The sequence below is a fragment of the Vicugna pacos genome, chromosome 15 (assembly GCF_048564905.1).
Source record: "Vicugna pacos chromosome 15, VicPac4, whole genome shotgun sequence".
Classification (NCBI taxonomy): domain Eukaryota; kingdom Metazoa; phylum Chordata; class Mammalia; order Artiodactyla; family Camelidae; genus Vicugna; species Vicugna pacos.
This window is the reverse complement of record NC_133001.1, coordinates 40,030,254-40,056,046: the sequence shown is the minus strand read 5'-3', so window position 1 is coordinate 40,056,046 and position 25,793 is coordinate 40,030,254. Positions and strand designations below refer to the sequence as shown.

The following is a 25,793-nucleotide window of genomic DNA, read 5'->3' as shown; positions in this document are numbered from 1 at the left end:
TCTGTGACTCTGCATATTTTGTTCTACTGCCTGGACTAATCTCCCCTCTCCCAATCTCTCATCCTCTAAGAGTCTAGTGCCTTCCTTAATCCCTTTTAGCGGAACTCATCTTGCCTTACTTTCATCTATCCTGAACACCCCTTCGCACCTCTGTCGTGGCATGTATCACACCAGATTGCAATAACTTCTTAGCATAGTTAGCTTCCCTGCTAGACTGTAAGAGCGGTAATAGTTAGTTAATTCATGTAACAATTCAAATATTAACGAAATTTTATGCAGTAAAACATCTTTCCTTCCTGAGCAAGGAACTGTAAGTATCCCTAATAGATTCCATTAATCCTTGTCAGGGGGTGTCCTCCCACACTGTCATACTCCAGGAATAATATATGCAGCTGAGGAGGAAGTCCAGGTGGGCTCTGTTTTGGTTCCTGCCTTTGCTTGGCATTGAAGTCACTTTGAAGCGCAGGTGGCTAGACAGCCTGGGCAAGCATCAGAATGAGATTATGAGCTAAAAGTTAGTGGGGTAAGAGACCTTACTAACTCACCAGAAGGAAAGCGGTCTTCAGGGAAAACGCTCCTGGGATAGTGAAGTAGGCATAGCTTTTCAAGACGATCTACAGTTTGGTTCTATATCTCTGTATTTGGCAATAAAATGGATATGCCATTTTAAAACTATGGTTATTTCTTTTCCAGATGACTTTTCTTTTTTTGAGAATGCTATCAGTATTATACAAAGAATGCACAAAAATATTAAATTACAGTGTTTGTAATTATTTTTCAATGATGTGGCCTTTATTTTTTATCTTAAAGGATTTAAAAGATTAGATGTTTAATTTACCAGTTATTTAGCCAGACTTTCTGCCAGCAAAAGCTGGCAGCTCCTATCCCTGGCTCTCCCCAAGTTTTTGTGTGCTATATGTCAAGTACTAGGGACACTAGATTTGCTAAGTTTCTGTGAACTTCTCTAACATTCAGAGTAATTTTTGCATGAGGTGTTAAAAATTGGTTTAGATTTGTGACATCTTGATTTTATATATTGCTTATTTTAAAGTGTGTATGTTCAATTACAGAAGCAATATATTCTTTGAAAAAAACGGTGTAACATTTTAGACTGAGCACGTGCTCTGACGCCATAATTACTCAGATTTAAATCCCAGCTCTGCCATTTACTAACTGTATAATCTTGAGCATGGTTTTTAACCACTTTGTGCCTCAATATCCTTACATATGAAATGTCGGGTAATGAAAATATCTACACCAGGGTAAATTGTGAGTGTTAAACAAGTTCACGTGTTTAAAATATATGAAACAGTGCCTGGCGTATTCTAAAAGTTTGACATATTTTAGATATTATTATAATTGAAATAATCCAGACATGTAGAATTCCCCACATCGTAAAAGCTTAATGAATATTCTATCAGATTTTATCTCCTATAGCATAATCTTCTTAATTTACTTCTTAATCTACATACAGTAAAAGATCAGTAAAAATAAAATGCACAGCTGTGTAACCAGCACTGCGATCAGGAAATAAGAACTGTTTCCTCAACCCCTAAAACTTCCTTTGTGCTGCGCCTTCCCAGTCAAACCCTCTCCCTACCCCTCACCTTTGGCAACAACTGACCTATTTCCCTCCTTCAGATTTTCCTTTTCCGGAATGTCATATGAATGAAATCATACAGTTAAAAAGAAATCACACCTTTTGAGCCTTGGTTCCTTCATTCAGCATAATGTGTTTGAGATTAACCCCAGATGTTGAATGTATCAGTCATTTGTCTTTTCATTGCTGAGTAGGATTCAGTTCTCTGGATACAAAAGCATGTGTTTATCGACTCACCCCCTGACTTGACATTTGGGTTGTTTCCAGTTTTTTGCACTTGTGAATAATGCTGCTCTAAACAGTTGTGTACAGGTTTATGTGTCAACATAAGTTTTTAATTTGTCCTGGATATGCAGTAGTGGGGATTGCTGGGTTATATGGTAATTGTACATTTAACATTTTAAGAAACTGTAAAGCTGTTTTCTATCGTGGCCATACCATTTTGTATTCCCACCTGCAGTGTATGTGATGTCTGATTGGTCTGCATCCTTACCAGGACTTGGCTTTGTCAGTTTTTTTTTAAATTTTAACTATTCTAAATAAATGTGTAGCTCGTATAATTCTTAACTAAGTTTTCTATCAAATCCTTGAGACTTGGAAGAAGAGAAAGAATAGGGCTAGGTAACATGCAGAGTTCATAAGGAGGAGATGGAGAGACCATTCGGTTTGTGAGAGCTTGGTATGTCTGTCACAGTCACTGTTGTATCTCCAAATGACCAGCACTGTACCTGACACACGGTAGGAATCTCTCTGTATGTTTACTGAATCACTGAACAAATAATTGAGAGGTTAGGGAGGAAATAAGAGTAGAATGGAAAAGTAATTTTGGATTAGACTTGGTCTGAGAAATCCCAGTGTATTCATGATCTCTATATCTAAGTTTATGTTTAAATACATGTTTAAACGTTGACTCAGTTCTCTGATTCCCAAATCCTTTACAAGAGAGAGGTAGCATGGTATATACTGGGAGGAGCAAAAGGCAAAGAAGTCTTGATGCTACTAACTGGTTATGTGGATTTAGGAAAGTCAGCTTAACTCGTCTGGTCCTCAGCTTCATCACTGTAAATTCAAAAATCTTATTAGGTTATATCTAAGCTCCTTTAACTATAATTTTTGTTTCTTTTAACGACGTCAAATGAGGAAGAAGCGTGTCAGAGCCTTTGATGAGGAGGTAGTTGTATACGGATACAGTGTGAAGTGCAGCCCTTTAGGGAGTTCAGGGGTGAGTATCTAAATGAAGAACTAGCTCATGGCTAATTGGCACAAACAGATTCTTAAAAGGTAGTTCTGGGGATGAGGGGGTGGTTTCAAACAGAGTAGCAGCATTGCAGGGGTTGGGGGTTATGAAAAGAAGTAAGGGTTGAGGATACTGAATTTAGAAGCTTCTATTATTATTACTATTATTAAATGCTTTAAGTTAGACTGCAGAGAAGCTGCCTATAGTATCTTTTAATGCAAAGAGGAGGAGCTGAGCCTCAGAGAAAGCAAAGCCAAGGGTGTGTAGGAATACGGACGATCCTGGGCCTTGTGTGTGAGCATACTGGCCACTGTTTTCCAGTGGTCTTTTTCTCCACCCTCACTCCCCTCAACCCATTTCTTAGAAGTTCAGATCTAGAGGTTAGCAGAAAGCCAGTTCTTAGTAGATATTTGTTCTATTTGTACTTTGAAGGATTTTGTATGTAACACTGTCATGACATTTGAAATTTTACTTCTTTTTCCTGTTGTGATTCTTTTCAAATAATCAGAGGCCTTGAGTTTTAAGATAACTTTTTTTAATAAATAAATTTTAAGGCCATTATTATTTTCATGGTTTTAATGTTTTCCAACAATTATTGTCTTCAGGCAAACTATATTTTTGCTCTAATGTAGTTTAGGTTGTAAAATCAGATATTCATTTTAGATTGTTTCCAATAGTTTATTTTAAAACATCAATATTATGTTCATCTGGTTATAAGGATTCTCAAAAGTAATCCTTTGGCAAATAATTTAGGGAACTGAGTGAGGAGTCTGGCTCTTTATGAGCTAAAAGTTTAAGTAGAAGTCAGTTTAAGACCAATTGCCCAAAGATACTACTTTTAGATTCTAATGTAAAGAATTAAAATTTCTAGATTAAAAAAATTTTTTTAGTGCACTCTGTAAAAGTGCCATCACTTTTAGGCATAGTCACCCTTAGGAAGCTGTTCTGCAATTCTTACTCCATTAAGTCTACTTTTTATAGTAAGATTTAAAAAAAAAAAACCTCTGTAATATTTAAAAATTTTGTGTTGGATAACATCTTGGAAAAAAATATACAGTTTTATGTTAATACTAATAACGAGAAAAAAATCAAAGGCTTCTTAAACTAAACAGCTTTTTTTTTTGAGGTCATTTACTGTGTTGAAAGCATCCATTTCTAATGTACTGACAACTTGGTAGACCTGTAGGACATGTAAGAGGGTTACTGCTATGGTATTCAAGCTCATATCCTTTTATCAGAGCCATTTTTGTGGCCCTTTAAGAAAAGATTATTGTATGTATCATTCTGAAATTGAATTTAGGCAGTTCTATGTATAGTAACAAAATATATCCTTTTTTTGTGTCTTTCAGAATCATGGTGTCATGGAGAGGGATTTACTTTATACTTACTCTGTTTTGGGGATGCTTTTTTGGAAGCATTTTCATGCTGGGTCCGTTTTTACCTTTGATGTTTATAAGCCCGTCTTGGTATCGCTGGATCAACAACCGCATTGTGGCAACCTGGCTCACGCTACCCGTGGTAAGTTACACACCAGAGAAGGAGACCTTACCAGAGTGGCCTCGCCTATTGATTTTTATTTTGTCAGAGTCAGATTAGTCAAATTAGAAGGGACTGTAGCATACCGGTATATAAATATCTGTGGTATAGTATGGCATATTTAATTCAGACATAAGGAGAAGAATTAGGCGGTTTTGTTAAAAGAGAAAAAGTAAAAACCCAAGGATAATTGTGATCAAGGCTGTTGACCACTTATGTGGCAGATACTGTACTAAGTGCTTTAAGAGGGTGGCTTCATTTCATGTGTCACCATTACCCCACTTTACAGAAGATAAAATAGAAGCTTTGAAAAGTTTAATAATTTGCCCAAGTTCACACATATAAGCAAACTATTTAAACAGAATTAAGAGTAAACCCAATTTGTCTGCTGCCATTAAAAGCCTTAGGTGATAGGAAAACCTTCAAGGATTGGTCAGAGTCACCTGGCACCTTTTTACCTGAGGCACCTCATGATTGTTTCAAAAGAAGGTTTGGAGTTCTTTCAGGCCATGGGAAAAAAAATCTGAGTAACTGACAACTTGTAATAAACTCAGTCTCATTAGTGTGATGATTCCCTTGTAGTGGAAGAGGAAAGTTGGCAAGAAATACTTTGCACTGAGTATTTGTACAATTCCTACATTATCAGTATGGATCTTCCTTATTCTTTTTGGCAGAATTTCTTTTTCTTAACAGAAGAATGTCTTGTTTTGTAACTTGTGTTTGTTGAAAAAGTAGCAGCAGGATCCTGTACATTCATTGAGCAATTACTTATTAAGTGTCCACCATCCTAGCTTTCTTCTAGGATGTAATGATCAACAGGATGGATATGACCGCTGTCCTTGTGGAGATAGTAGTTTTTTACCTACACTGTCTTTTCCTAGTTGTAGATTTGCACAGCTTGACTGGTTTCTTTTCTGGCTTTCATTGGACTGAAAGACTACTTCCTTTGCTAGCGGGCAGAGGTTGACTTGCTGGGCCATGACTTTTTAAGAGTTAGATTTTTAAATCATCTTCAAAGTGTTGTTGCAGCCCTCAAACACATGATTTAATATAAAATATTGACTTTGTAGTGTTGCTTTAATCAGTATCACTTGCCTATTTACAAAGCATTTCTCCATGAAATATCATATATATTAAGTAAAATAAGCATATTGTTTAGTTCACACAAAATCAACCATTACAAGTAGCTATTTCTAAAAAGTCATCTACAAATTGTCTACATGTTAAGTAATTCCATTTACAGCCTTTATAAAACCAGAGACACTTTGTATCGAACATTATAAATTTTCAAATCATTTATGTAACTTTTTTAAAGGTTTTTATTTCATCATCTATAAAATAAGGAAATTGGAGTAGATGATCTTTGGAGATCCATTCCAGATTCAGCAGTGTATGTCTGATACTAAAGCCAAACATTTAGAGGTAAATGATTTTCTTTTATAAGTTATAGGTTGCTGCTCTACTTTTCTTTAATATGATAAAATTTATATAGTTTATAGTTTTTGCTTATGAAGCACATGTTTTTGGCTGAATCTCTCTACCAAAACCTTAAGAGTTTTGAGAACTTTTTGAGATACCACGTTGGTGGAAATCATTGCAAATGTTATGCTTTCCAGAGTCCAATCAGTATAATTTGTTTGGAGAATCATATAAGCAGAGTGCTTATTGGTAGAGATATTAGAGACAGACATTTGGTTTCACTGTTGGCCTTACCACCTTCAAGTCATTTGAACCTGGCTAAGCTATTTAACTTCTCTAAACTTCTCTTCATCTGTAAAAAAGGAGTTGTAACACCACCTACCTCATAGAGTTACTGTGATGACTAGATGAGATCATGAATACACCCTTTGCAAAGTAAGCAGTAAATGTTTGCTACTATGTAAGTTTTAGGGGGTAGGCTAAACTGCATTATCAAAGAAAATTCTAAACATAGTGGCTTAAACAAGGTAGAACTCACTTCACCCTCAGGTCCAGGTTGGCAGGATAGCTCTGCTCCCTGATGTCATTCAAGGACTCAGATTCTTCCCACCCAGCCTGGCATAATAACCTCTTCTGTATGAGCCACTGTTCACCACCACTTTTTTGCCCTAGTCAGCAGGAAGTGGAGACGGAAGGAAGTGCAGAGCCAGCACTTTTCCTTTAGACCAGTGAATTACAAGTTGCACCTAATCTCTCTTGCTCACTCCATTAATGAGAACAGCTAAAAGCTGTAATAGAATCTGGGAAGTGTAGTCCTTTCTACACAGCCACGTACACAATTGAAATCTATTATTCTGGTAGAAATGCTGGATTTTATAGTAGCTGATTCTACTAGTACCAATACTATTATAGCAGAATTATGTCATACATCTGTTTATCGTATACTTCATTTACCTGCACTAGCATGGATGAAGGGTGAGTGGAGAGATAAGAAGGAATGTTTGAGATGTGAGTGGTCTGGTGCTGAATATGATTCTTGTGTTGAAAACAATATGCAAACCAGTCACTTCATCTGATGGTCAGTTAGAGAAATTGGTCCACCATTCAGAAAAAACTGGCTAAGCTGGACTTACTGATAGGTGCTGGTCTGTTGTAGGTACTTCCCTATGAAATTTTCAAGGGGGAAGTAGGGAGGGAGGAAGGACGGACAGACAGTGGACCAACCAGGCTGCCCAGAAGGTTGTATGTCACTTTTCAGGCACAGTGCTGATACAGTGCTGGATGGCAGGGAAGACATACCTTGTGATATGTTTATCCGGGACAAACAAAACAGTCTGGCGTTTCATTATTTTGACATTTTCTTCAATGAAAAGCTGAAGATTATTTTGGGATCCATAGGAAACATGTATGAGAAATTGCGCACGCAAGGTTAGAGTTGAGGTTTGGGATTCATAGGCTTAAGATTTTTATTCTATAGTACAACGCACAATTAGTAGTCAACTTGCTCTTTCTGCTAGTTAAAGAAAGGGCATCCTGTGTTTTAATTTTTTTCAGATTTTGAGTATATATCATAGTTGGAATGCAGAGTGGGGCTGATGTCACCTTGGATAGTGACTTCAGACATATCATCTGGGCCAAGACACATAATTCACTGATCCATTTTGGTAGGTGACGGCCCTTTATACTTGTATTTCTTGCTGCGGGTCCAAGTTTAGAGGACTCCTCTGTGATCGTCTCCATCATGAAGTCTCTTCTGTATTGGAACTTAACTTCCCAGACTTTGGAGAGAGGGTTATAATTATGAGTGGTGATGGACACTTTTGAAAATTTGATGAAAACCACAGGCATTTTGTAGCTACTTTAGCCCAAATGATCATGTTTTACTCTGTTAATATGTTAATACTCTGTAATACTTCAGATATTTCAGCCAGCAAGCCACCTAGCTTCTCAATCACAACACCCTCCTATTTAGTAGAAGAGAAGAGCCACTAACCTGACTTGTAAGTTAGGTATTGCCTTGCTGGTCTTTATAATTTTACTACCTATATGTATTTACCCCCAGAATATCTTAACTAGAAAGTTTTAAATGTGGACACTTAATGTATATTTATATTTTTTTTAGTTTATATATATATTTTTATTGAAGTATAGTCAATTTACAATGTTGTGCCAATTTCTGATGTACAGTATAATGCTTCCATCATACATGTACATATATTTGTTTTCATATTCTTTTTTTTACCTTAAGTTACTACAAGATATTGAATATAGTTCCTTGTGCTATATGGTATAAACTTGTTCATCTATTATATGTATATATTAGTGTCTGCAAACCTCGAACTCTTAATTTATCCCTTCCCCCGACCCCCATAACCATAAGTTTGTTTTCAATGTCTGTGAGTCTGTTTCTGTTTTGTAAGTAAGTTTATTTGTCTTTTTTTCTTCTTTTTTTAAAGATTCCACATATAAGTGATATCATATGGTATTTTTCTTTCTCTTTCTGGCTTACTTCACTTAGAATGACAATCTCCAGGTCCATCCATGTTACTGCAAATGGCATTTTATTCTTTTTAATGGCTCAGTAGTATTCCATTGTATAAATACACCACAGCTTCTTTATCCAGTCATCTGTTGATGGACATTTAGGTTGTTTCCATGTCTTGACTATTGGAAATAGTGCTGCTGTGAACATTGCGGTGCATGTATCTTTTTGAATTAAGGTTCCCTCTGGCTATATGCCCAGGAGTGGGGTTGCTGGATCATATGGTAAGTCTATTTTTAGTCTTTTGAAGAATCGCCATACTGTTTTCTGTAACAGCTGCACCAAGCTCTACACCAAGGTATAGGAGGGTTCCAGGTAAAATTGTCTTTGTATGTGGACGACATGATACTATATATAGAAAACCCTGAAGCCTCCACACAAAAACTACTAGAGCTGATAAAAGAATTCAGCAAGGTAGCAGAATACAAGATTAACATAGAGAAATCAGTGGCATTTCTTTACACTAACAATGAAATATCAGAAAAGTAAAAAACAATCTCTTTTAAAATTGCATCCAAAAAAATAATTAGGAATCGATCTGACCAAGGAAGTGAAAGACTTATATGCAGAAAACTACAAAACATTAAGGAAATTAAAGATGGCTTAAAGAAAAGGAAAGTTATTCTATGCTCTTGGGTTGAAAGAATTAACATAGTTAAAATGGCCATACTACCCAAAGCAATCTAGAAATTTAATACAATCCCTATCAAATTACCCAGGACATTTTTCACAGAACTAGAACAAATAATCCTAAAATTTATATGGAATCAAAAAAATACCCAGAATTGCCAAAGCAATACTGAAGAAAAAGAATGACCCTGGAGGAATAACCCTCCCAGACTTCAGATAATACTAGAGACCAACAGTAATCAAAACAGTACAAAAACAGGCATATGGACCAATGGAACAGAATAGAGAGCCCAGAAACAAACCCACAAACTTTTGGTCAATTAATCTTTGACAAAGGAGACAAGAACATACAATGGAGTAAAGACAGTCTTTTCAGCAAATGGTGTTGGGAAAACTAGACAGCTGCATGTAAATCAGTGAAGTCAGAACATTCAGACCATACACAAAAATAAACTCAGAATGTCTTGAAGACTTAAACTTAAGACAAGACTTTATAAACCTCTTAGAAGAAAACATTCTCTGACATAAATCTTAGCAATGTTCTCCTAGGGCATTCTACCCAAGCAATAGAAATAAAAGCAAAAATAAATGGGACCTAATTAAACTTATAAGCGTTTTGCACAGCAAAGGAAACCATATGCAAAACAAAAAGCCTATGGAATGGGGGAAAATAGATGCAAAAGATGAGACTGACAAGGGCTTAATTTCCAGCTTATATAGACAGTTCATACAACTTAGTAACCAAAAGGCAAACAACCCAATCCAAAACTGGGCAGACCTAAACAAACATTTCTCCAGTGAAGGCATACATATGGCCAATAGGCACATGAAAAGATGCTCAGTTGTGCTAGAAATGCAAATTAAAACTATGACGAGGTATCACCTCACACCAGTCAGAATGGCCATCATTCAAGAGTCCACTAAATGATAAATGCTGGAGAGGGTGTGGAGAAAAGGGAACTCTCCTAATTTTAATGTATATATTCTTATTTCTTTTGTTTCTCTCAGTATTATGCTTGTATGTCATCCATGTTGCTGTAGATACCCATAGTTCGTTTATTTTTATTGTTGTATCATATTCCATTGTCAGACTATACCACAGTTTATTTGCTACATTTGATCAAAGTTTTCATGATACTGCCAAAGGGAACCTTTGATTTTCTTATCTTTTATCTGCCTTGGACCAGTTTTCTCTCCTGTAGTCATATATTAACTAGTAAATTTGTTACCTGTAAATTATCAAAAAATTTAAATGGGCATTAAAATCAGTAATCAGGGATTCTTACTATCAGTTATTGTTCTTTCAAGAACTTTTAGTCTGTTATATACTTTTCTTCAGAATATTTTATATATATTATATGCCTGGCCACCAGAAAAGTTAATTAAGCAAATTCAACAAATATTTGAGCATCTTCTATGTCAAGCACTGTTGTAGGTACTGGGGCTCCAGCACTTTAGTAAACATCTAGTTATTCTTTGTATATTTTAAAAAATAAACAGATACATGTATTTGTTTAAAAAAAAAAAAACAGTCCACAAAGGTCTAAAATGAAAATTTTGACTTTCTGTTCCCTCAGCCCTATATTCAGTGTTAAATTTCTCGACTATCCTTTTTATTTAAAAAAGTAATCTTATGTATCTATGACCTTACAAAATATACAGTGGAATCTTGTATGCCTTTTGCACTTTTTTTTGTTTTAATAATCTATATTGACGATTTCAATGAAAGTTAGCATTTTTAAATTAGGAAAGTACCAGAAACTTAAATTAGTAAAACTGACAAGAGAAACAGTGCCTTTATACTTTTCCAGGTTAACTTCTTTTCCTGATTTTTTATTATAGAAGCAAGAATAATGGGAAACACTATGTTTTGACTTATTAGAAAGTAGATTTATTTATAGGACATGATAAAATTTACCTATGGGAAATCATAACTTTAAATTGTTATTTATCTATATTGTTTTTTCCTTAGGCATTACTGGAAACCATGTTTGGTGTAAAAGTGATTGTTACAGGTGATGCATTTGTTCCGGGAGAAAGAAGTGTCATTATCATGAATCATCGGACAAGAACGGACTGGATGTTCCTGTGGAGTTGCCTGATAAGATATAGCTACCTCAAATTAGAGAAAATTTGCCTCAAAGCCAGTCTCAAAAGTGTTCCTGGATTTGGTAGGTTATTCACAAATTATTTTCAGTTGTTCATCTATGTCATAGGTGATGTACTTACTCACTTAAGTGGACTTTAGTAAGTTATTCTGTAGTTCTAAAGTATCACAGCCATTCCCATTTTCTCCTCCCTAGCCTAAAATTAATCAGCAGTACCTTTTTTCCTTAGGGAGTCATAACAGATTAGATGTTTCAAAAAAATATGTTAACGTTGAAAGAGAATAAGTATTCTCAAGGAAGTAGATATGGTTCCAGAGGGACCAAAAATTTGAAGGATATGAATGGATAGTTCAGTAACTGCCCCCTGTCCTCACCTAAGGTTAAATGCCTTTTTTTAAATTGAAGTATAGTCAGTTTACAATGTGTACAGCATGTTTCAGTCATACATATACATATATTTGTTTTCATGTTCTTTTTCATTATAGGTTACTACAAGATATTGAATATAGTTCCCTGTAACTTTTTATTGCAAGTCATGCTTGTGGTAATTTAGACCCAGAAACTCATCTGGGCTGATGAGGTACTTGTATGGAACTGGTTCACATTCATCTAATAAATATTAATTGATTACCCATTGGTTCCAGGCATTATAGTAGGTGCTGATGTTTTCTGAACTTACCTAATCCATCCTTTTTTTTTTAAAAGTCTTTTCACTGTACTTGTTGTATACTATAATATTAACATTCCTAGAAATGTTGCTTTTCACAGTTAAGAATGCAACACATTCACTGAGTGGTGAATAGGGATACTTCTGCACTGCACGTTAAATCTTAATTGCCCTCCACTTCTTAATGTGAAGTAGTGGTAACAGACTAAAAATATATTCAAAACTAGTTATTCGCATATGAGTATGTGAGGCACCCACTATACTGACAGCCTCATCCATTTACATCTACACTTCTGTAGTTTCCTGTGTAATATTTCTTATTTGAATTCTTTGCCCTCTAAACCGTGTTTCTGTCAGCGTACTGAAAATGTTCAGGATTTGTGAAGGCAAAGTGCATGCATTGTCCTCAGGATAGACTAGTAAGAAGTATGGTGTGTTTGCGTTTTAGTTGCCTTCACGCTTATAGTGTTGTCTTTCTTTTTGCCACTTTTACAGTATTGTGGTCTCAGGATAGTCAGATTTCTTAAAATGGCAGCTGGCTTTCCCTGGAGCAGACGTCCCCATAGAACCACCAGGAAACCACAAGGCATTTTATAACTTAGCCCCAGAATTCATATAGCACCACAACCAGAGGACATTATTGGTGAAAGAAGTCACCGTTCTCAAAAATTCTAGGGGAGGGAGCATAGACTTCACCTTTGGTGGGAGAAATGTCACAGGTTTTGTCAATATTTTAAAAAGACTGATCAAGAATGATAATCGTAGTTATTATTCCTGATTCTACATAAAAGTTAGTAAAAGAATATTAAGAACATTATGTGAATGAGCTTGAAAATATATATGAAATTAAACAAATATATATGAAATCAACAAATTACATTCAGAAAAATACAACTGATAAAACCTGACAACAGTGGAAGCAAAGAAGAAAATTAAAACCTTGTGTCTAATAAAGGGATTTAATCCATATTTAAAAGCCTTCTTACAAAGGTTTTTGGAGGACAGTGGCAACTCCCTGGGTTTCCTTATTCTTAAAAAAAAAAATCATCCAGTCAATAATCAGAAGAAATAAAACCACATATCACTCATCTCTTCAGCATGACTAGGAGACAAAGAAAGCAATTAGAAGGTTATAGTATTAAGCAGAGAAATAAGGTCCAAAAGAGTTCCTTCTGTCTTCCCACCATTGCAGACCTGTGGGTTCCCAGAGAGAAGAGAGGCTTAAGAGTAGAGGGCCATGGACAGATGAGAAGAAGCACAAACAGAAGCATCCCCAGAAAGATTAAAGCCTATTGCTAAATGCCAAAATGCTGAACACAGGTCAGTACATAGTATTTCACAGCACAATGTATAGGGAATTGATTAGAAAGACAATGGGACCTGAAGTGGCAGCATCAGAGAAGCATTGCTTCTGAGGGAGAATGAGATACACAGAAAAGGGATAGCTCCCTTAGAAGTGTGACAGTGAAGGAAAACAAGGAAATTCAAAAGCCTGCAGGAATAAAAAGGGAAGCAAGAAAAAACAATTTTTGCTCACTCCCACCTTCCCCCACAACCCCGAATTAATCCATTAAAACCCAGTAACCATAAAAGGATTTTAGATCCATAAAAGAAACTTAAGTAGTGGACTGAACTGAAAAAAACAAAAGCTTACACTGTACAACACTCTAAACTGAATGAACTATCATCAAATAAGCATAAAGACACTTTTGAGTGAGAAATACAAAGAACAGTGATGGACAAGAAAACAAGAAGAAATGTAATAGGAGTCAGTTGAATTCAAGCCAAAAAGACAAAAAAGAAAAAATTACATGAGAAATGAGTAAATTTTGAGATGCCCAAGAGGAAGTAGAGTAAAGTGAAAATTTAATAAAGAGCATTATAGGAAAACAGAACAGAAAGGAAGAAGAAGAAGAAAAATTGTCAGAGAAATAGTAGTTGAAATGGAAGATAATCAAAGGAGGTCTAACATCTATATAATTTGAACCTTTAATGAAGCCAGTCAAAACAAAGTAACTTAAAATATTGCAAGGGTAATATTTAAAACAATAATCAAGAAAACATGTTGGCCATAAAAAGTGACCTGAGAGGCACATCCAGCTTGACAGTAGGAGGAGCTCTGTAAATCTACTCCCCAGTGAAACTAGTGAAAATTCTGAAATAATAGTCATCTAGTGTCTAGAAATGGTCCTGCAGACATACAGCAAATGAAGAAACATATATTCAGGAAAAATTTGCCAAGATTCGTTAAGAACAGTGAGAATCTGCACTATTTGAAGCAATGCACACTCCTTTCCTCTCCCTTCCCAGCAGTTCAGCCAGACAAAAACTGTTCTGGACAGGTACAGCCAGGAACACAGGGCAATTGGAGGAATCTGACAACTCTGAGCTTCTCCCTCAGGAGTGAAGGTTTTGAAAACCCCACATCTAGCACCCCAACTTTTAACACCTGCACCTGAGACATGAGCCTTCCAAACATCAAGCTTGGAAAGCCAATGGGGTTTGTGCCCATGAGACCCACAGGCTATACAGTAAACTGAGAAGTAGTTTTTAAAGGGCTCTTGTGCACTCACCTGGCTGTACTCCAGGACCCAGTGCAAAAGCAGCTGACTGAAAAGTACCTGTTTTTCTGTGAAAGAGGCCTATTTGCTTATCTTCCTGGCTGTGGCCTGAGGGGCAGGCTTCTAATTAAACATACACCTAAGGGACTGTAATCCTCTTCAGAGACCTTGGAGGATAGGGTGGGCATGTCTTTTCACTTACTCTCTGGTCCACCCCTGGTCACCAGTGTCTCTGAGAAAGGAGCTTGTATACTTGTCTGGCACTCTGGCTTTTGTAGCTGTCACCCAGAGAACATATCCCTTGATGATTGGCTCTTGTAGCCAGTGGACTTGTGTTCATAGGTTCAGTGGGACAGTAGCAAACAAAGAAACAATTCTTAACCAACCGTCACTGTAGGACTCAGTGTGGAGGGAGCGGACAGAAGAGCCCATGTCCAAGTCTTCCCTTAAAAGAGGTATATTTGCATTCTTTAAAAGCTGCTGCCCGAGGTTCTGACTTCCAGTAAGCCTGAATCAAGGTGCTGAGATCTTCCCCAACAGCACACTCTCAACTACGGAGAGCCCCTAAGAATAAAGTAGGCTGCTTAGACAATCCTAGAAGTTTAAGAGATAACTAAGGGTTGAATGATAAGGTTCATCTCCTGCAGGAAGGCACTCCTTCAAGACTGGGAGAGGCGGGTGTTTTATCTAATGCATAAAAAAAACCAACACAGAGTCAAGGAAAATGAAGAAATAAATGTATATTCCAAATGAAAGAACAAAGTAAAACCTTGGGGAAAGACCTTAATGAAACAGAGATGAGTGATCTACCTGATAAAAGAGTTCAAAATAACAGTCTTAAAGATGCTCACTGAACTCAGGAGAACGATGCATGAGCATAGCGAGAAGTTTAACAAAGAGATAGAAAATACAGGAATGTACCACACAGAAGTCACAGAGCCGAAGAATACAATAACTGAACTGAAAAATATAATAAAAGGGTGTAACAGATTTGATGAAGTAGTAGAAAGGATCAGTGAACTCAAAGACAGGGTGGTGGAACGTATCCCACCAGAGCAGCAAGCAGAGAAAATGAAAAAGAGTGAAGATAATGTAAGAGAATTATGGGACAACATCAAGTGGTCTACCATTTATATTATAGGGGTCCCAGAAGGAGAAGAGAAAAAGAAAGGGGCAGAAAATACATTTGAAGAAACAGTGGCTAAAAACTGCCTCAGCCTGCAAAGGAAACAGATACCCAGATTCAGGAAGCCCAGAGAGTTCCAAGTAAGATGAACTTAAAGAGACTCACACCAAGACACATAATTACAGTCTCAAAACTTAAAGATATGGAAAGAATTTTAAAGGCAGCAAAAGAAAAACAACTTGTTACATACAAGGGAACCCCCGTAAGACTATCAGCATATTTTTCAGCAGAAGCTTTGCAGACCAGAAGGGAGTATTATGCTACATTTCAAATGCTGAAAGAAAAAAAACCTGCTAATCAAGAAAACTGTACCTGGCAGAGTTGCCCTTCAGAATTGAAGGAAGAGAGTTTTCTGGACAAGCAAAAGCTCAAGGAGTTCATCACTTCTAGTCTGGCCTTACAAAGAAATGTTAAATGGACTTCTTTAAGCTGAAATGAAAAGGTGCTAATTAATACCCAGAAACATATGAAAGTATAAATCCTTGGTAAAGGTAAATGTATAGTAAAATTCAGAATAGTCTAATGTTGTAAAGGTTCTGGGTTAATCACTGCTAAATCTAGAATGAAGTTTAAAAGACCAAAGTATTAAAAATAAGTATAATTTTAAAGGGATGCAGAAGCTAAAAATATATAAATTGTGACCTCAAAAACATAAACCATGGGAGAGCAGTAAAAATGTACAGCTTTAGAATGTGTTCCAATGTAAGTTATCAACTTAAAATAGACTGTTACAAATATACTTTGTTACTTGTTACAAACCAAAAAACTGTGGTGGATGCACAAATGATAGAGAAATAGGAATCTAACCACACTACTACAGATATCATCAAATCACAAAGGAAGTGAGCAAGAGAAGAAAAAAGGAACAAAAGAATTACAAAAGAGCCACAAAACAATTAACCAAACGGCAGTATGTACATAGCTATCAAAATTACTTTAAATGTAAAATGGATCAAATTCTTCAATCAAAAGACATAGAGTGGCTGATGGATTAAAAAAAAAGATCTATATGGTACCTACAAAAGACTTCCTTCCTATGTAAGGACGCACACAGACTGAAAGTAAGGAGAGGGAAAAAGATATTCTATGCAAATGGAAACCAAAAGAAAGCTGAGTTAGTCATGTTTAATAGCCAACAAAATAGACTTTAAGACGAAGTCTGTGATAAAAGACAAAAACAGTCATTATATAATGATGAAGGGGTCAGTCCAACAATAGGATATAACATATGTAAATATTCACCCACATAGGAGCACATAAATATATAAGCAAATATTAACAAACCTAAAGGAAGAAATAGCAATACAATAATAGTAGGGGACTTTTATATCCCACTTTCATCAATAGATGATCATCCACACAGAAAATCAATAAAGAAACATTGGCTTTAAGTCCATTTGGTCTAACGTGTAGTCTAAGAGACATATACAGAACATTTCATCCAAAAGCAACAAGATACACATTTTTCTCAGGTGCACATGGAACATTCTTTAGGATAGGTTATATGTTAGGCCTCGAAACAAGTTTCCTGAAAGTTAAGGAGATTGAAATCATGTCAAGGAATCTTTTCTAATCAGCGTTATGAAACTAGAAATCAATTCTAAGAAGAAAAACTGGAAAATACATATATGTGGAGATTAAACAACATACAACTGAACAACCAATGGGTCAAAGAAGGAATCAAAAGAGAAATCAAAAAATACCTTAAACAAATGGAAATGGAAATACAACACACCAAAACTTATGAATACAGCAAAAGCAATTCTAAGAGGGGAGTTCATACTGATAAGATCTCAGTAAACAACCTATCTTTACAACTCAGGGAACTAGAAAAAGAAGAACAAGTGAAGCTCAAAGTTAGAAGAAAGGACATGACTAAAAAGGGAATAGAAAAGATCAGTGAAACTAAGTTGGGTTTTTTTTTTTAAAGGCTAAACAAAATTGACAAACCTTTAGCTAGACTCACCAAGAAACAGAGGACACGAATAAATAAATCAGAAATTAAAGAGGAGATGTACAGCTGATACCACAGAAATATAAAGAATCACAAGAGACTAATGTGAACAATTATATACCAATAAATTGGACAATCTAAAAGAAATGGATAAATTCCTAAACATACAACCTAGCAAGACAGAATCATGAATAAATAGAAAGTCTGAACAGACCCATTACTAGTAAGGAGATTGAATCAGTAATCATAAACCTCCCAACAAACAAAAGTCCAGGACCAGATGGCTTCAGTGGTGAATTCTTCCCCACATTTAAAGAAGTGATACTAATCCTTCTCAAACTCTTCCAAAAGATACAAGAGGAGGGAACACTTCTAGAATCACTTTATGAGGCCAGCATTACCCTGATATCAAAACCAGACAAAGATGCCATGAGAAGAGAAAATTACAGATCAATATTTCTGATGAACATAGATGCAAAAATCCTTAACAAAATGTTAGTAAACCAAGTTCAGCAATACATTAAGAGGATGATACTCTGATCAAGTGGGATTTATCCTAGGGATGCAAAGAATTTCAACATCTGCAAATCAATCAGTGAGATATACTGCACTGACAAAATGAAGGATTAAAAACTATATGATCATTTCAAACAGATGCAACAATAACAAATTTAACATCCATTAATGATTGAAACTTTCAACAAAGTAGGTATAGAGGGAATGTATTTCAACCTATTACAGGTCACATATGACAAGCCCACAGCTAATATCAGACTTAATGGTGATGAAAAGCTGAAAACATTCCCTCTAAGATCAGGAACAAGACAAGGATGCCCACTCTCGCTACTCTTATTCAATGTAATATTGGAAGTCCTAGCCAGAGCAATTAGGCAAAAATAGATAGACAGCATCCAAACTGGGGAAAAAAAGAAGTAAAACTGTCAGTATTTGCAGATGACATGACATTATATATATAGAAAATCCCGAAGACTCCAGCAAAAAAACTGTTAGAACTAATAAATGAATTCAGTAAAGTTGCACAATACAAAATTAATATACAAAAATCTGTTACATTGCCATGTACTAATAACAAATATTATTAGAAAGAGAAATTAAGAAAACAGTCCCACTTATAGTTGCATCAAAGAGAATAAGATAGGAATAAATTTAACAGAGGAGGTGAAATACTTGTGCCTTGAAAACTACAATATTGATGAAAGAATCTTAAGAGACAAATGAAAGATATTCTGTGCTTATGCACTGCAAGAATTAATACTGTTTAAAAGTCCATATTATCCAAAGCAATCTATAGATCCAATGCAATCCCTATCAAAATTCCAATGGCATTTTTCTATAGAAATAGAACAAACAGCCCTAAAGTTTGTATGAAATCACAAAGACTTGGAATAGCTGAAGCAATCTTCAAAATGAACAAGCTAGAGGTATAATGCTTCCTGATTTCAAACTGTATTAGAAAACTATAGTATCAAAACAGTATGGCATTGGCATAAAAACAGACACATAGATCAATACAACAGAATAGAGAGCTCAGAAATAAACCCACATTTTAATTTATGACAAAGGAGCCAACAGTATACAATGAAGAAGGAACAGTCTTTTCAATAAGTGGTGTTGGGGAAACTGGACCACTATCTTACACCATATACAAAAGTTAACTCAAAATAGATTAAAGATTTGAACATAAGACCTGAAATCTTAAGAATCCTAGAATAAAGAAATACATGGCAAGTCCTTGATACTGGCCTTGGTGATGATTTTTTGGATTTGATACTAAAAGCAAAGGAAACAAAAGCAAAGATAAATGCACACTGAAAAACTTCTGAACAACAAAGAAACCTATCAACAACATGAAAAGGCAGCCTATGGAATGGGAGAAAATATTCACAAATCATGTATTTGACAAGGAGTTAATATCCAAAATATATAAAGAACTCATACAACTCATTAGAAGAATAACAAACAAGTCAATTTAAAAATGGGCAGAAGATCTAAATGGACGTTTTCAAAGATGATGTACACATGGCCAGCAGGTATATGAAAAGGTGCGCAACATCACTAATCATCAGGGAAATGCATACCAAACCCATGAGATACCACATCACACCTGTTAGGATGGCTGCTGTGAAAAAGCTGAGAAATAACAAGTGTTGGTGAGGTATAGAGAAAAGGGAACCGTTGTGGGTGGGAATGTACATTGGTGCATCTGCTGTGGAAAACAGTATGAAGGTTCCTCAAAAAAAAAAAAATAGAACTACCATATGATCCAGCAATTCTACTTCTAGGTATTTATTGGAAGAAAATAAAAATACTAACTTGAAAAGATACCTGCACCCTCATGTTCCTTACAGCATTAATAGCTTAAGACATGGAAACAACTTAAGTGTCCATCAGTGGATGAATGGATAAAGAAAATGGTAAATATATACAGTGGAGTATTACTCAGCTATAAAAAAGGACATCCTGTAATTTTACCAATTTCAATGGACCTTGAGGGCATCATGCTAAGTGAAAAGTCAAATAGAGAAAAATAAATACCAGGTGATCTCACTTACATGTGGAGTCCCCACAAAAAGTTAAAATAAAACAACACAAAACCAAACATACTGAACTCAATAGATATAGAGAACAGATGGTGATTGTCAGAGGCCAGGGTTTGTGGTTGGGCAAAATGAGTGAAGTTGATCAAAAGGCACAAACTTTCAGTTATAAAATAAGCAGGTCATGGGGGTGTAGTGTACAGCATGGTGACTATAATTAATAATACTCTATTGTATATGTGAAAGTTGCTGGGAGTAGATCTTAAAATTCTCATCGTAAGAAAAAAAATTGTAACTGTCGTGATGGATGTTAACTTAGACATACTGTGGTCATTTTGTGACAAAAAACTTTGTAATTGTGTCTTGTGATGGATGTTAGACATATTATGGTCATCATTTCATTCCATATACATATGTGGAATCATTTTGTTGTATACCTAAATATAATGTTATGCATCAATTACATCTCAATTTTGAAAAAGTACTACAGCTTTATTGGGTGGTTGTGAGGATTAAATTAAATGCCAGTAGTGTTATTTGCTGCTGCCTGTTATTTCTGTAGTTCCATTTGGAAGATCTACTCTCCCACCTTTTGCCTTTCAGAGATACATATTAGACCTCTGGTTTTCCTCGTGTCTCACAGACCCATATTCTCTTTCTCTGACCACCTAATTTTTACTTTCTCCTACTTTGCACTGGTATAGTCATTTTAATCATTGTTAAATTGTCTCCTTTTGTCTTGAGTTCCTATGTAGCTTTCCCATTTTCTTTTCCCGCAAGTTATAAGCTTCTTACAGTGTCTTCCACATTATAGACTCTTAAGTTTGAAGACTTGATAGGATTTCATGAAAATGCAAACCATAAAATGAGAACAGATTTTGAATTGGAGAATAAGACCGATTTTAAAACCTCTAAAGTGAATAAGTGCAAAGTAAATTAAGCAAGGCAGAGGTGTAGGCAAGAAAAATGTAGTGTGTCTGCAAATGGGTATATTAAAGTCTGAGTCTGCAGGGGAAATGAAGGAAGAGAAAAGAATGGATGCGTCTTAGTAGTCAGCACTGCCCTGCTTCAGCCTATACTAGGCTTAGCTTGTTGATAATTTGGCATGACCTCAGGGAGTATTTAATGTTGCTATCTCTAATTATTTCTAAATAAATACTTGCTTATCAGATGTTTGGAATATAATTATCTGGTTCTTGTAGTTCATTTATGAATGACTAAAGGGAAATAGTATTTTATATCTACAGTGCCTGTTTGGAGAATGGACGAGAATTTAGAATTTGAAAGTTTCTTCTTAAAGTATAAAAGCAACAGACTTACGTAACAGGCTAGGAAAGAAACCATTAAAAGTGTTTAGATTCCAGTTCAAATTATAAGTTTTGTTAAGCTAACTAAACTGCAGAGTTTGCGAAGATACATGAAATTAGATTTTAAGAGAAAAATGTCTGATAGTTAGACATCAGCTATTTCTAATGGTGGTACACATAAAGATTTTTATTTTTAGCCAACTTTGTAACCACTTAGTAACAACAAAGGAGATACTAAACTCAGAGGTGCCATCCAATTTGTGGACCCTGGTTTTATTTAAACAAATTTCATGCTACTCTCCTGTTTTACAACTCAGAAGGATGAGATGAATACATTTCTAGATTGAAGACAACTCTCCAGAAGGCTCAGTCTCACTAACACTTTACCCCTGCCGGTTTCTTTGGTATACTCAAGGCATCAATTTTATTACCTACATTAGGGTAAGTGAGCCTAGTCACCCTGAGTAACAACTGCTTGGGACTTCCTGGAAGGAATCTCTATAGTAAATATATTCGAAGCTCCCTCTCTGACCCTTTCTTCAAAGGGGGCTTCTAGTCAAGGATTCCTAGCTACTTAATGATTAAACTATAGTTGGTACTCTTACAGCAAATTTTCTTGTCACCTAGCCACAAGAGATAAGTTTATTGCTTCCTACTGAATCTAAGTCACAGAAGCTTTCACAGCAGCCTTCTTCCCTGTGTTGTTGTATTTATTACTAAATACCCAAAGGTCAGAGAGGATGCTTCACTACTTCTAACAGTGAATCCCTGTGATATACACATCCCATGACAGAGGATGAAAATATTTCATATTGCCTTTCTCGGCCTATCAGCCAGTCCCACCAAAGGGACGTAACAGGGAGGCTCTGGGAAAGACTTTGCTCCTTAATAAGAGAAGTTCATGAAGGGATGATGCCATGCCACTCCTTTCCTGCTTTGAGGCATTACTGTGAGAGCACATCATACTTGGAGCTGCTGCAGCCATCTTGCATTAAAGAGGATGGCAGAACAGAATGTGAGAACCTGACTTCTGAATCAGCCTTGGGGTCAGACTTTATATTATGTGAGACATATCAACCCGGAGTGTTTACATGAGACTGATTCACTCATTCAGTAAATTTCACTAAATGCTTATCATGAATTAAGATTTCTGTGAAAACTGTCAAATGAAATATAGACAGTATATTAAAATATTTTAGTTCTGTGACTAGATACCACATATAACTCTGTGTATTTTCAGGTACTTAACACATGAGTTTCATCTTAGCTGTTCTACTGCTAGTTGAAAAGTAAGTTCTTGAATTGTTGATTTTATAGCTTCAGTTGCCAGAGTTGTTTTGATCCTTTTTTTTTTTTTTTTTTTTTTTTGCTGGGGAGGAAGGGAAATCCATTGAAGCTCTTATTTTGACCATGTTAGCTGACTTCTTAACAAAGCTCAAGCCCCCAAGCTGTGCGGAAGTTGATAGAGTCTTTGGGAAAATAGTTCTGGACTTTAAGGTTATCCATTCAGTTACTTACTGAAGTTAATACAGCTGGTTATCCAAACTGGATATCCCATTGATGTGTACCATCTCCAGCACCTCAGTTAGTTAGTTGTACTGCTTCAGGCTGTGAGGCATCCCCAGAAGTGAGCTCTGAAGCATATTTCGACTGTAGGCCTTTCAGTGTCCTCAGGTCTACTGAAAAGTAAGGAATTTCTTTGCCTAAATAAGTAGATTTTAAAAACTATCTTAAATGAATGCTTTTATGAAAACAGGGTGATTTTAGGAGAAAGCAGTAAACAAATTTGGGGAGACCTTTAGGGTTTTCAATCTGCTTCACATTTAGTAGAGAAGCACAAATAAAGTCAATTTGAAATGATCAATTTGAGCCAGCTCCGAGAAGGATGCTTCACAATAACAGTAAAATGATAGGAGAGATGGCTCCAATGTACTTTATGGTTGGTTTTTTTTTTTTTTTGACCTTAATTTCAATAGATAACTTGACTCGAGTGCCTTCAGTTGTCCTTTCACCCATGGCTAAGTGAGGTACCTGTAAATTGTGATGGTATTTGCAATACTGGGGGGAAGTGAATTAGCTGTTGTACTTATTATATATGTCATTATTAGGGGAGTTTACAAAAACCTATTGACCTATTTTCTTATTTAGTCCTTATATATCTTACAGAATGTATTTTCCTAATGCTTGTAGTCAGATATTTCTGAGTGCTGCACCATTGTGTAATGAATACCAGGCAGGGAGATATCATGTAGCCAAGATTTAAAAATGTTCTCCCACAATAAAAATAATACCCAAACTGTATCTTAAAAATGTTGTTACTGATAATCTTCAACTATTACAATCAAGTAAATGGCATAGTAAGTGAATCCCAAGTAAGAACACGTAGGTCTTCAAATTTAGACTGCAAAGTAGCTATTACTCGTATTTTTTAACTAAACAGAAGTTTATGCTGACACTGGATGTTCTTAAATACCTTTTTATACCGAATAATTTTCAATGTATTGAAAATGTGCAAAGATAGTACAGAAAATTTCCCTGTTTTCACCCATCGTCCCCTAATGTTCACATCTTCCCCAGCCATGGGACATTTGTCAAAATAAGAGATTAACATGCCTCATTCAGATTTCACCAGTGTTTCCACTAAGGTCCTTTTCCTGTTCTGGTGTTCAGTTGAGGATCCCATGTTTCTTTTAGTCACCACATGGGTCTCCTTAAGTCTTCCTCCATTCTGTGGCAGTCTGTCTTTATTTCAGTGCTTTTGAAGAGAATTGGTTGACTATTTTGTAGAATATCCCTCATTTTGAGTTTGTCTCGCATTTGTTTTTTATGACATTTCCTCATGCTTAGTTGGGGATTATAGTTTTGGGGGAAAGCACCACAAATGTGAAGTGCCTTTCTCATCTCATCAGGAAGGTTCATGATAGCAACCTGGCTCATTATTGGTAATCATTTGGTTAAGATGATGTCTGCCAGGATTCTCCACCACAAAGTTAATGTTTTCTCCTCTCTCAGTGTATTTTATCCACTAAGAACAGTCTGTATACAAGGGCTTGGGGTTGGGGGGTAGGTGGAATTAAGCTTTACCTCCTGGAGAGGGGAGTATTTCCCTATTTCATTTGCAATTCTATAAAGATTTGTCCCTTCTCATTTATTTATCCAATTATTTAATTATGCCAATATGAACTGTCAATATTTATTTTATTCTTTGGATTATAATCTAGTACTACTGTTATTTATTTTATTGCTGAAATTGTCCCAGCTTTGGCCATTGGGGGTTTTTGCAGGTTGGCTCTTAGGTCCTTTTGGGTCCCCATTTTCATATTTGTTTTGTTTTGTTTTGTTGTTGTTGTTGTTCAATGATTCTTATTTTTCTGGTGGTACAAGATCCTTGTATTTTTTTCCTGTCCCATCCCTAGACCTAGCATTTCTCTGAGGAACCCTAAGTTCCTTTGATTAAAGAAAGGCATTAGACTAAGATCTGGCCACTGATTATACTTGGTATTAGTTTCCTGTTACTGCTTGTACCATGAATGGAGTGGCTTAAACAACACATATTTATTATTTCACAGTTCTGGAGGTCAGAAGCCTGATGTGGGTCTCACTGGGCTAACATCAAGGCATCAGCAGTACCAGATCCTTTCTGTAGGCTCTGTGTAGAGTCTGTCCTTGATGTTTCCAGTTTCTATTGGATGCCCACATTCCTTGGCTCCTGGCCCCCTTCCTCCATCTTTAAGGCCAGTAAGGACCAGTCAAGTCCTTCTCACAGTGCTTCATTCTGAGTCTTTTCTTGCCTCCCTCTTCCACTTTTAAAGACCTCTGTGATTACATTGGTCCCACCAGGCTAATCCAGGATAATCTCCTTATCTTAAATTCGGCTGATTAGCAGCTTTAACTCCTCTTTGCTATGTAACATATTCACAGTTCTGGGAATTAGGTGTGGTATCTTTTGTGGGGGACATTATTCTGCCAGCCACATGCTAGCTGCTACTGGCTCTCTCAGTGTATAGAGCTGGTAATATACTTAGGTTAGGAATCAGTTCTGCAACAGAAAAAGGTATCTCAGAAGGCACTTCATCTAGAAAATTGATTAAATAGCAAATCTCACGTGTTATAAAAGATAGGTTTTGGTCCTACAGTAGGGTGAATCTCCAAATTGTAATTATAACCAAGAAGCCTCATATTGCTAACCAAAAGCATCAATAAATAGACATTTTTCTTCAATATTAAGCAAGACTTTTTACTCGCTGCAGATAGATATGATCATCTCTTTGTGGAGTCTAATGAAATTTGCAGTAAGGGTGGTTATATCCTTTTTTTTTCTTTTGTGGTTTTTCAAATTTGACATTACATTTAGAATTCAGTTTGCTTTAGGATATTATTTAATTGCTTGCTCATATTTTACACTTTGATTTCTGTCTGTATTTTCAGCACATTTGAAACCTAATGATATAGGCATGCAACAAAAGGATTATTACAGGACAAAGTTAT

The 25,793-nt window shown here is 35.9% G+C and overlaps 1 protein-coding gene across 2 annotated transcripts in view; it reads left to right on the top strand.

The window, feature by feature from the left end:
- LCLAT1 (lysocardiolipin acyltransferase 1) overlaps positions 1–25,793 on the top strand; it is a 162,624-nt gene that overhangs the window by 59,333 nt on the left and 77,498 nt on the right. The window contains exons 1-3 of one of the 2 annotated variants that reach the window (XM_015242666.3): positions 4,234–4,355; positions 5,689–5,795; positions 10,937–11,135. In XM_015242666.3, coding sequence (XP_015098152.2) covers positions 5,730–5,795; positions 10,937–11,135 — 265 coding nt within the window. In that variant the 5' untranslated portion in view covers positions 4,234–4,355; positions 5,689–5,729. Of the gene's footprint in view, positions 1–4,186; positions 4,356–5,688; positions 5,796–10,936; positions 11,136–25,793 lie in introns of those variants that run through there. The other variant, XM_006197247.4, reaches the window with a different exon arrangement.